The sequence below is a fragment of the Leptodactylus fuscus genome, chromosome 5 (genome assembly GCF_031893055.1).
Source record: "Leptodactylus fuscus isolate aLepFus1 chromosome 5, aLepFus1.hap2, whole genome shotgun sequence".
Taxonomy (NCBI): domain Eukaryota; kingdom Metazoa; phylum Chordata; class Amphibia; order Anura; family Leptodactylidae; genus Leptodactylus; species Leptodactylus fuscus.
The window spans coordinates 127339137-127352315 of record NC_134269.1 but is presented as its reverse complement, the minus strand read 5'-3'; the positions used below and the strand labels follow the sequence as shown (position 1 = coordinate 127352315).

The window sequence follows — 13179 nt, the reverse complement described above, 5'->3', positions numbered from 1 at the left end:
AATTCCTTGCCTATCCTGGATTCACCTTCTGTCCCCCTCTCTCTTCTTTCTCTCTCTCTCTCTCTCCCCTCCTTCTTCTTCTACTCCGCCTCTCCTCTACCTTTTCTCATCTCACTGAGCTGTGACTTCCGCCTGGCAGCATCAACCCCCGGAGTTGGTCCATTCATTTGAGCCGACTCGAGGGGGAAGCCACGACCGCAACTGTTGTGGCAGGCGGGTTTTGACCCGAGAGTGACGTGGCTCTCCGCATCACTCTCGGTGCCAAAATCCGCCCCCCGTGTGCAAAACTTTTAATAGTTACAAAAATGTTTACGTTTAGAATTGCCTAAACTGTTATGTTACAGTCCATAAAGAATATAATGACAGCGCTTGTCAGTAGACGTTTTGAATTAGTAGAAAATGACTACATTTTTATGGACCTCTGTCCAAATATTCTGAGGTTTTCTACAGACATCTGCAACAGTTAGTACCTGACAGTGCAACATGAAAGGAAGAATAATGACTGAAAATCAGTAACGGACTGCCTCACAGACAAGATTTTTGCCTGAGGCTCAAATATTAGATATTTATAGGAAAAAGGAAACCATGGCCCAAAGTTAAAGTTCTGAACCCAATATCTTGGTGTACACTGGCATAATTTTGAAGAAAATGCTGAAAAATCTGGTTGATCCTTTCTACTAGACTATCAAGACTCTGGGGGTAAAGAAAAGAAAGTTCTCCTTTACACATGACTCTCAAAAACCTAGAAACAGACTATCCTATGTGATTAGAGACAATGAAAATATGAGTGAGTGAGTGAGTGGGTGAGTGAGTGGGTGAGTGAGTGAGTGGGTGAGATCTCTCTCTGAAGATAATCTGAGCAAACTATAGGGGCCAATGGTAATATAGGAATTAGTACAAACCACCCATATATTATACTGATATGGTTAATTGGTGGAGGTGACCCAGGGGTATCAGGCTGAATACATTAAAGGGAAGATGTTGCCGGTAAGTAACCTATTGCTTAAATCACATATTTATGTTAAAACATATTTTTAGAATTTTTTTTTTATGTTTTTACATTCAGAACTCTTTCAACTAAAATACTCTGTCACTTCCTTTTTCCTGAAGATGAACTATAGGCCATAGACACAATGATCTGGAGAAGACCCAATTGATTCCTTATGGAAGAGTGTTCTAGGCATGCTCTTTCACCTGTGTAGAGACGGGAGGACATAAAATGTGAAATTACCTATTGTTACTAGTGGATTCTGTGTTATCTGCAAATAGAGTAGCCACTGATTGAGACTATCTTTTTACAGCCAAAGCACTTCCAGCTGCCTGTAGGTAAATGTGGCAGGTCAGGCTTGCCCCCGCTGCACTTGCTCATTTGCATATATATAAGAAGATGATTTTCTCTGCATTGCTTCATCAGGTTATGGCCACAAAAGCAAGTTTCTGCTCCTATGAAAGGCCCAACAGAGTGTTATTATTAACTTAGGGGGTATGTTGGACCTGGCAAATTCTTATAAACACTATATTATGTCCAAAACGACACAAGCATATTAATTTGTATACGTACTTAGTTGCGTATCTGAAGTGGTTACATCAAACACAGGATCTAAGGGTGGATTTGATTGTAGTTTGACAGCACCTAGGACCCTTACATAAAACAAACATAATGAAGCCCAATAATGAATACAGTATAACTGGAGGAAGGCTCAAAAACAATTGCAATACAGACGTCCAAGGTACTTTGCAAAGTTAGCCACATTAGAAAAATAAAAGTGCACAAAAAGGAAGTCCGTTTTCTGACACATTTAAAAAGGGGCTTCCTAGGCAAAAATGCTAAACTGAACAAAAGCTACAAAATGTTCAAGTGAGATAACTGGTTCTTGTAGCTCACCTTCATTTCAATACCACAATTTCACTCATATTAAGTTGGACATGGGACACATTTGTTATCAAAAGCTACAAGTAGTTATCACTTTATTGTTTTGACAATAAGGCACACACTTGTGCCAAACAATGGAGAGCCTGTCCGCTAAAACAGTGGTTACCCGTGGACACCCACAGACCCCATAGATTATAATGCTGAGTGTCAGTCAGGCTTCAGTCAGTTTTTGATACTAAAACCAGTGGAGAAAAAAAAAATGCCTCTGAGCAGGACTTTTCTCTCCACTGATTTTTGGCAGAGAGACTTCAACGCAGATGTTAACGTAGCCTTAAAGGAAGCCTGTCCCCAGAACCTAGAATACCAACCCAACCCCACAGATAGATAATAGGTTAGTATCACTTGAATCAATTTTTTTCCTCTTGTGAATCGGTGTCCCTTGTCAGATCACCTTTTTTTTGTCAATATGCAAAACAGCCCTTTGGAGCAGTAAGGACATTGTTGCCTACCTCTTTAGAGCAAAGACACTGCTCTCATTGCTCCAAAGAGTTAATCAGCATATTGACCAAAACAGCAAAATCTTGACAATGGAGGCAAGGCGAAAACACTGTTTGATTCAGGTGATCCTAACCTCTGTGTAAGGCTGGGTTGATAGATTGAGTTCTGGGGACAGTCTACCTTTAAGCAGGAAATCACTTTAAACTATTTGATTTAAACACAAACAAAATCAGACCCTGCGTAACAAAATGACACAAACATAATAGAATCAGACAACTGCAAGAGTTACACATGTAGAAATTTAGCTTTACTTGATGGAATTTAGGGGTCATGTGAAGGTATCCACCAATGCTGAACTTACTTTTGCAGTTCTTTAACATCTGAATCATCTTCTGGAAGCACTGAGATTCCTCGCCCATAGCATGTACCCCCATGAAGGTGAAATTCCACATATGTATCATGTCCTTGGTTTTCATTGGCTGAGCTGTGTACTTTTGCGTGCAGATTTTGAATTACAATGTAACTTCCAATCTGAAATATTTAAAGTTCTTATTAAATGCTATCTAAAAGTCCATACTGTAAACAAGGGCTAGTGTGAATGCTAAACATATCCCATACCCTAAATATGCATCAACAAGCATTAGGGGGAATGAACACACAAAACCTATTATGGTCCCACAGCAACCTCAGATACAGTTGTAGTTAAGTGTTTTCTGATAACAAGCAAGATGTAATATAGCAGTAACACAATGAGGCACAGGGTCAGGGGATAATAACACTCCTTGAGGAGTGGGCACCTTTGCAGGCATATGGAGACTTACAAAGCCATTTTTGCTACACTAGGGGATTATGGGGAATATGCAAATCTGTTTCCCAGGATGTAAATAGGAAAACATTGCCTCTGTATGCTGCCTCTTAGGACAGCCCCCTTAACATCATGCATGACTTTTTCAATAAGCCTAATAACATGATACGGGGTTATTGCCAAACTAGTATATCCATTCCAAAAGGAACAGAATCCCAGCTGTGGACAGTGCTGTTTCGATCTAGTTGGATCTCATCTGCACAGCCTATGAGGCAGCGTACAAAGGCACTGTTTTCCTAATTACATCCTGGGAAACAGATTTGCATATTCCCCACAATGAAGCACAGTGCTGCCATGAGGGCTATAAAGTCATTGTGCAGGTGATCTTACATTGTGATTTAGGCTCAAGACTTCAGAGAGTAGGACTAGCTTAAATCCACTAGATCTACTGTATCCGGTGTGTCTATGTGCATGAAAAGAAAAATTGTACACTGCTTACTTAAACACTCTAGTCCATTTTTAGCTAGCATGTACTTGGAATTGACCAATCTGTTCAGAAAGAAGTAGTGCCATTACTTGAAGGGAGAGAAGGAAAAGATGACTGGTTGGAGTCGGAAATACAGATCTTCCTGAATGACACAGATCTACTGTTGTCAACCTATGTGTACATGGACTGTTGACTGGGGTTAATGTTTATCACGGATTATGCCAATTTGGAAAAGAAAGGGAGCTCCCAGCGTCACCCTATGAGCTCCCCCATTACAGCAACATGAAGGTGGGTTGCCAATGAGATATAATGAGTTATCATAGTTGAAAGACTTGAACCATCATTGTTATTTAGCATTCCCAGTGAATGCAGCAGAATTGTTGTCGTCTTTATCCTTCTGTGACGCCCCCCAAAAATATAATTTTTCAACACTTTGTATGTACTGCAAATGGCTAGTGTGACGGATACATTAAAAAATGAAAAAAAAAAAAAAAATCCTGATTGTCAAAATAGGCTGTGCCTTTTAGGTCAAGAACCCACATAGCAGAAATGCAGCAGGATTTTTTTTTCAAATGTGTGTGTATGTATATATATATATATATATATATATATATATATATATATATATATATATATATATATATATATATATATATATATATATATTTTAACCATTCAATACATAGACCTGTCTCAATGGCAATATTCCAATAACAGGCCTGAGAGCCTTCATAAGGCTTCAAGCTGTCATAGGAACAGGTTGGCTCCAGAGATTTCAATGTGTGGGAGCCGGCATGTAACAGTAACAATTATTTAACTTTTGGGGGGGATGGGGTCCTGTCTTGTAATGCCTGCGAACAGAGTGAAGTTTGATCATGGGAACAGCTCAGAATCTCCACTATACATTACAGTGGAGACCCAGTAGCTATGGTGGCCATGCTGTAGCAGAGCGGCTGCCATCCTTTATAGACCCGATAACTGCAGTACTGTTATGGAAGATATCGGGAATGGGTTAAGTAATTTCTAAAGGCAACAGTTTCTTTCTAATTGTTATCTTTACTAAGGGCAGGTTGTACATGCCAACAGAGCTCAAAGTCAAGTGTTTCCAATAGTGCCCTGGTTCTGCTCCAGTCAACCAGAAGACTTCAGCATTAACAAAGTTTGACAGACACAAGACCTGGACTGTATAACACAATCCTGCTTGTACTGCATATAGTGGGTACTTTCCCATTGTAAGAATTGTCTGCTAGATCTGTTCTTTCACCTATGACAAAAATTTGTTTAAAAAGTGATTAACACAATATACAGCAAATTCCTCAAAATAGTAGAACTAAAAAGTCCATCTATCTATCTATCTATTTATCTATCTATCTTTTCAGTTACATTGCTAGAGAACAACCATGTTACATGTTTAACAGACTATAATAAGCCACAAAGGGGCAGCATTATCTCGCTTGACTACTAAACATAGTTTAAAAATAACATGAGTGAAAAAAATATGTACATAATGTATGCAGTATTATGTAGGATTTCTGTTGGGTTTCTGGATATTTTACATGCAAATATTTAAAGTTCTAAAAAAACCAAACACTGAAAACAAACTATCTAAGCAAAGTATAGTAACTGCTCTATTCCTCCACATTTTTGGTCTTTTGTCTGGGTTTACTCTGCGCTTTTTTGCTGAAGAACTGCACATGGTTATTTGCTGTAATAAGTAGTACATGTTACTATGTATTTCACCTGTATGTTGACAGCCAGTATACCAGAAATTGTTAGTTTAAAGGACCGTTGTCATATAGGTGACATGCATAGTAGCATATGCTAGGCATTAAAGAAAAGTGGGTGTCCTCAATAAACAATAAAATATACCTTTTATTAATTGTATCTAAAATTCAGGCGCCAAGCCCTCTCCCTTTATAAAAGAATTAAATATATGTACTGATTCCTGAACCACTTCTCCTCACTACTACAAGTCTCACATAGATTCACAAAGGTAAACAGCTCTTTTGATAATGGGTGTGTCAAGTCCGTATTCACACAGCCTAATATTTGATGTGTGTGAACACCTCACGCCTCTGTCAAAAAATAAGCCATCATACAACTCTGTGTATGGAAAAAAAAAAAAAAAGTATGGCTTTTGCTGAGATGGAACTAGAAGACAAACACACAACTGAAATATGTCATGGTCCTGAACTGGTTAAAACGTATTGGAACAAATGCTTGAAAAGGCAATGGTAACTACACTTTGCTCCATTTAATCATACATTAGTTCACTAAAATCTTCCGATCATCAGAAGAATAAAAAGAAACTGCTAGCATGATAACAATGTCTGGCTTTTCTAGAAGTGCCAGATGAAATTATTTATTTTAGGTAGTGCCAATATGGTAGGAGGTGAATAAACGTTCTCCTAAAACAACAAGTTTTTCACTGTTACAAGGAGTATTATAAACAGGACCAGAAAGGGGTATCCCCACAGCAACAAAAATAAAGTCTGTCAGCCTCTTTACTACAACCGGGATCCACCATCAGGGTCCCGGTCTCAACTGTGGTTTTTACCACATGCCATATCGCTGGTATTGCAATAGGCTAGATGGCAGGCTATAGTTATTAGGGCAGCATGCAAAAATTTTAATCGTCTCCTGATGATCTTGATGAAACGCGTAGAGACGCTATAATATAAGGGACAAACATATCTGATGTCCTAGAATATCAATCTGTCCTCACAGACACAGGCAGAATAACTAGCAGGGTCCAGAGCTGCAGGTTCTCATAAGTGTCCAGGCTCAGGCAGAGACTCCCAGCACAGTCAATGTGAAACCCAATTGTTTGAGGAGGGGAGAGGGAGCGGTCAGAACGAGCACCTGTCAGCTTAGGAGGGCTAGAAAGAGTGGTGTGAACAAGTACCTAGATTCAGGGTGAACACCCGACAAACGGATTAGGTATCACAGAACACACGCCTGCATAAAAAGACTTGCCACTCAGTGAGGAATAGTGATTTTATTGCACTAGGTGGTAGTAGGAGGTACACATGAACTTCATAGACTTATTTTAAATGACTTTAATAAAAGTTAGGTTTTAATCTTTATTTTTGTTGCTGTGGGGATACCCCTTTCTGGTCTTGTATGAATTACTGGTAATCCCAGATCCTTGCTTAGAGAGAAGAGTATTATAAACAGTACAGATTCTAAATAGTTTACCTTTAAAGACTTTGCAAGTTCCACATGATTGTCATAAACCAAAATGTCTACAGTAATGCCTTGTAGCCGACTGATAGAATCTCGATCTCCTTCAAGTGCTTCATCTTCTACAAAAATCTTCCAGGGTAGGAAGGTACATTTAGTACCATCCCAAACCTGAAATGAGAGGATATGAGACGATGAATAACTTCCAATACTAACAGAGTCCACACAAGAAGGGCGGTCATGTTGAAAAGTCAAACTCCTCCATAAATGGTTCACATAACACATTCCTATGATAGAATGCAGGCTATCACAGGTTGGAGGATAGAACATTAGAGAGGTGGACAAGTGATTATCAGAGTTTTTCTTATTTATAAATAGGGGCATAAACTTGATGTACGATAATTTAATTTCATATAACCATAGGAGTCATTCTTTTTTTGTATTGATTGCCTATCCTATCAGACACACAGTCTTCAATGGAACATCCCTGCAGTACCTACACTTTCCACTACAGTTTGCATGACGTGAGAGCAGAAGAGCTAGCAGTTTGTTAACATTACAGAGTGCTATCCGGTTGGACAGGTGGGACCCGGGACCCTCGTAGATCTAATATTGATGGTCTATCCTAATGATAGACTGCCAATATTAAAAACCAGGTAACAACTTCAACATTTCTACGCTTTCCTAGATTTCTAACAAAGAAAACATGCAACACAAATTCTTCATCCTATGACGAATGAGAGCGACGAACACCCCTTTCCTAGGGGAGGCAGAGGAAAGAGATTTCTGGTCTCCCCCGCTGTGTTCCACAAATCTGGAGCACATGCACATATGTATACATAAAGTAAGAAAGCTTATCCACTGCAAAGACTGCACATATAAGCTTTCCCCCTTGCCTGGTACCCCTAGAACACTCAAAAAAAAATCCTGTTTGAGAAGTTGCACATGTATAATGAAATCTGCAACCATACTGATTGGAACAACACTGAATCCTTTAAGCCCAGCCTCCCACTGCATTCAAGAGAATTCAGGATTTATACGTTCTTCTCTACAGAATATTTTTGTTTAAAATGTCACTGTAAAGACTAAATGTATAATAGCAGAAAACAATGCAAAAGGCCAAGCTTACAGGCGATTTTGTTTCATGGTTTCATCAGCAATGCAGCACATATGGTTTCAAAGATCACCTACTGAGTTAAGATCTTACAGAAGAAAATCTTAAAGACAGCACTACAGAGTGCATGCTGCAGTATCGTGTGAGACTGTTAAATAGCAGTAAATCAAAGTCAGCATTAAATCCTTTCAACTTTGTAAAGCAAACAATCGGAAAATACCTTGAAACTTAGGTAGCACACACGTAACAGAATAGAACAAGCCCAAGCACACTAATGTCACAAAACAGACCAAATTGTGGCATTTTCTATCCCCATTAAATAAATATACCTACTGGTATTTCTAAATTTATGGCCTGTCCCCCTCCCCCCACACCTCCAGGTCCAATAAATGACATATATATTAGGTTTCCTAGTGTCTGAAAATGCTCGGTCAACAAACAAAAATATTTTTCCCATAGGGTCAATGTTAATTGGGGAAAAAAATTTTTTTTTTCAAAAGCGTCAAGCTGCCTTTTTTTTTATTGCGGTTTCATCTCTGTTTTGAATAAAAAGTGATCTAAGCAATAGACATTCCCCAATAATGGTATAACTAAAAGGTACACCTGGCCCGGCAATAAAGATGCCCTAGGCATCCCTGTACAGCTGCAGGGCCACAAAGAAAACTATAACTAAATCTGTTTATTTACTCCTGGTCCATAACATGCGCCTTGCAAACTGGACTGCATTTTCAGAGTAACAAGTTTGCTTTAATTCTGTTCCCAATCCCTTGGCGAGTGATCAGACAGAGAAAAATAAGAATACTGAAGCAGATGTCACATGTTCATGTTTGACTAGCTTACAAATCTTGTATTATTGAAGAGAGAAGGAACAAAGTAAATACAAATGATTTTCTCTGAATACTAATTTTTGGTAACTTTTATATACTAAGTATAAACAATAAAACATGGGAGGTTAGAGAGAGCACAGATTCCAATAAGCAACTCAAGTGAGGACAAAGTTAAGCAAAGCTGTATCAGTAATAAAACTACAACTCCACTCCTTCCCCCATAACTACCTGCAAATCCATGTTATAACAATATAATGGTCTTCTGTCCATACATAGATTTGCGTACTGTTAAAAGACTGGGATTTAAAGGGGTCTTTCAGCCCCCAAATGGAGTTTTCATACTGATCACCTATCCACAGAATAGGTAAGCAGTATGTGATCAGTGGGGGTTCAACACCTGCACCCCACGCAGATCAGCTGTTCCAAGAGCCTGTATGTGCTGGCTAGTATAGAGGATGAAGAATGGACACAGGCGTGCGCAGCAACCCTGTCTACTGTATAGCAAAGGTTCAGGGGAATTGCAGCACCACTCCTATTACTTGAATAAAAACAGTCTGCGCATGCACCAGATTCTGATGTCAAGAGGCTGCTGGAACAGCTGATCTGTGCTGATATTTATTAAAAGATTGTCAACACAGAAACACTTTGCCAGTGCCTCATTGATATTGGAAATATTTGAGAAAGGAGACTCGACCGCTTCCCACTGGTGACATTTTGCAATTTTAATTTTTCGACTCCCCAATTTCCAAACACCATAACTTTTTTTTTTTTAATTTTTCCTCTCACAGAGCCATATAAGGTCATAATGTTTGCAGGACAAATTGTACTTTCTAATGGTACCATTTACTACTCTGTACAGTAGAGTGGAATTGGTAAAAAAGTGCATTTGTGCAACTTTCTTATGGGCTTAGTTTTTATGGGGTTCACTGTGCAGCCAAAATTACATGCCTCCTGTTGTCTATGTTTTGGTACAATTCTGGGGATACCAAAGTTAGTTATATAGTTTTATTTACAGTTTAACCCCTTAACAAAAATCCAAAACGTTGGGAAAAAAAAAAGTTGTCGTAAAGTCATATTCTGACACCTGTAACTTTTCTTATATTTCCGTGTACAGGGATCCATAGGGTGTATTTTATTTGTGGGGCCAGATGTACTTTTTAGTTACCGTATATACTCGAGTATAAGCCGAGTTTTTCAGCACAGTTTTTGTGCTGAAAAAGTGCTCCTCGGCTTATATTCGGGTCATTACGGTAATTTTCTGCTAGCAGGCCAGGATAGCAGACCCCGCCCCCCCACTACTCCATCACACGCCGGGTGACGTGGCCACGTAAGCTCAGGCCCGCACCCGGCGTGTGGCTGCTTCCTGCCCTGCTAGCAGAAGTACCGTAAGTACTTCTGCAGCTCTTAATGTACAGCATCGCCGCGCTCCTAGCAGGAGCGCGGCGATGCTTTGGGCCCCGGCACCCGCCCCGTCTGGATGCCGGGTATGTAAGTGTAATGGCGCCGCTCTGCAGAGCGGTCGCCATAGAAACCGGCACCTCCGCTGTAATGCATACAACAGAGATGCTGAAGCTTATGCCTGCGATCTCTGATTGTAGGCATAAGCTTTAGAATCTCTGCTGTAAGCGTTACAGCGGAGGTGCCCTCCGGAGATGTCCTCCCCCCTCCGGAGATGTCCTCCTCCCTTAGGCCTGGCCCATACCTTTAAAGGTGCAGGCCGGCTCCTGCGCAGCGAGCTCGCAGTAGCCGACCTGTTCCGACGACAGCTGGGAGCCTAATGAAGGCTCCTAGGCCTGTCATCGCTATATTACTATTACGGCTGGTCTATGACCAGCCGTAATAGTAATGTAGAGAATCTCCCATAGACGGCAATACACTTGTATTGCCGTCTATGGGACTTGCAATCAAATGACTGCAGGTTCAAATCCCCCAGGGGGGGGGCTAAAAAAATTGTAAAAAAAAAAGTTAAAAAAAAATATATATAATAAAAAAATTAAATAAATAAAAGTTCTAAATCACTCCTTTCCCTATAATTCATATAAAGGCGGGTTCACACCAGCACCTGATCTCAGTTATGCAGGTTTCCGTTTTCTGTCGGGAGAGGACAGAAACCGGCATTCAGTGTCTGTTGGTGAGCGTCTTCTGCTGCCCATGGCGAAACCGTTATGCATAACGGAGATTGGGCGCTAGTGTGAACCTGCCCTCAAAGTAGAAAATGACTGTGACACACATACACATTAGATATCCCTGTGTATGAAAGTGCCCGGTCTACTGAATATAGGGGATCTGCAGTGCTCCTATTCCGTCGGGAAGGGGTTAATAGGAGCACTGCAGATACGCTATATTCAGCCAAGCTGAATTCCAACTGGGGGTAAAAAACCCAGTCCTCAAGCTCAGGGAAGGGGCAGACAGACAACCAAAACACCCCCTCCCCTTTCCCAGTATCTACTGCACCCAAGAACTCGGCCATTTTAATTTTTTAAATTTTCCAGCAGCTGCTGCATTTCCCCCCTAGGCTTATACTCGAGTCAATAAGTTTTCCCAGTTTTTTGTGGTAAAATTAGGGGGGTCGGCTTATATTCGGGTCGGCTTATACTCGAGTATATACGGTATATCATTTTGGGGAATGTCTACTGTTTTGATCACTTTTTATTAAAATTTTTAAATCAGAGGCAAAACTGCGAAAAAATTGTGTTTTTTTTTTTTTTTAATTATTATTAAAAATTCCGCAGAGGAAAACTCTATGGAATTTTTTTTCTTTTTTAAATGCAGAAAGAAAAGTCCTGCAAGCAGAACTTTTCTCCCCACATTTTTTTTTTTAAATATAGATTGTGAGCCCCATATAGTGCTCACAATGTATATTTATTTCCCTATCAGTATGTCTGTGTAGAATGGGAGGAAATCCATGCAAACACGGGGAGAACATACAGACTGCTTGCAGATGTTGTTCCTGGTGGAATTCGAACCCAGGACTCCAGCACTGCAAGGCTGCAGTGCTAACCACTGAGCCACCATGTTGCCCCTTCTTCACACGCCTTCTTCCAGCACAGGCGGTCTAACTTGTAGGTCTCGGGCAGAGCCAACTGGGCATACCCTCAGGCCACAAGACAATGGCCACTTACTTGACGCATGAAGAGGATGTTCCTGAAGAAGATGGAGGTGTCCCTGGAGAGTTTTCTCGCAGCATTGAGGACACCCCCAGTGCTGCGAGAGAACCCATTTGCATACCGACGAAAACTGGGATTTATACCGAACGGCGGGGCGGAGAAGACATCTAAAAGGTAGGGGGAAGAATAGCCTATCTTAAGGCTATTCCTATGTGTCAACCAGAAAAGGGTTTTAATGGTAGAATCCCTTTAAAGAACATCAGCAACTATGTCTGTGAATATTTTGCATAATAATTTTTCCCTGAAGAGGTCATTTGAGATAAGGATAAATAAATGTCCTATGAAATATTATAAGAGCCATATCTTGAGCTATCCCAAGAGGAGTTAGTTCTGTGCTTATGAGTTTCTCCATATACGGAGTAATAAGCTTCAAATACAGCTAGGTTCATTCAAAAGAGGTCCTTAATATTCTGTAATAACTCTCACTAGAACAAAGCAACCTAAAGGAAAAAAAAAAAAAACAACGTGCAAAGTACTCATCAGTTTATGGAGCTTTGAACAATCCATGATCAGAATGATCATGATCAAAGTCAGAATGATTTAAGCTCTGTTTGTAACTTCCAGATTTATACCCCAGTATCCTTTCACTTTATTTGACTTCGTGACAGGATAGTTGTATACAGCATTAAGCAGTAAGTCTTCAGTCATTGCGTTGAATCTACTGGATCCCCCTCCCTGTCTCCATAGCTATACCACCCATTATTAGCCCTTTCCTACTAAATAACTCAGCCAACTCCCCTTACTAATCTTCTTGTCCAGACTTCCCTTCTGTGTGGACGGCTCCTCCTCTTCTTTGACTCTGCCGTGGCGTGCACAGACCGGAGGTGCCTCCGATGCCTGCGCAGCAGAGATATAGTGCTGGCTACAGCAAAAGGCCAGGACTACTGTGCACATGCCAGCAGAGTCAAAGAAGAGGAGGAGCCATCCCTGCAGAAGGGAGTCTGGACAAAAAGACAGGTAAGTACGATGAGGTTAGGGGGAGTAGTATTGGTGACGTTCTGTTCCTGGAAACGGAGAAATGAAAGATCTCCAGATAATCAGAAAATGTGACTGGGGCACATGACATGATATGAGTAAGTACACATTTTTGTTAAAGTACATAATTTAGAAAGTAGGCAGGGTAAAGGTGTTTACATTAGTATAGAAAATTAATTTGATCCTGGACAATCCCTTTAAGGCTCTGTTCACATCTGTGTTCGGGGTTCTGTTCCTCTCTCTGCATGAA

At 40.4% G+C, this 13179-nt stretch overlaps 1 protein-coding gene across 2 annotated transcripts in view; it reads right to left on the bottom strand.

Moving 5' to 3' along the window:
• The window catches only part of POT1 (protection of telomeres 1), an 82350-nt gene that overhangs the window by 56650 nt on the left and 12521 nt on the right, over positions 1-13179 (bottom strand). For both annotated transcript variants that reach the window (XM_075274255.1, XM_075274254.1), the window contains exons 5-7: positions 6862-7017; positions 2733-2902; positions 1562-1641 (exon numbers count right to left, since the gene is read on the bottom strand). In XM_075274255.1, the coding sequence (XP_075130356.1) occupies positions 1562-1641; positions 2733-2902; positions 6862-7017 (406 nt within the window). The remainder of the gene's footprint in view (positions 1-1561; positions 1642-2732; positions 2903-6861; positions 7018-13179) is intronic.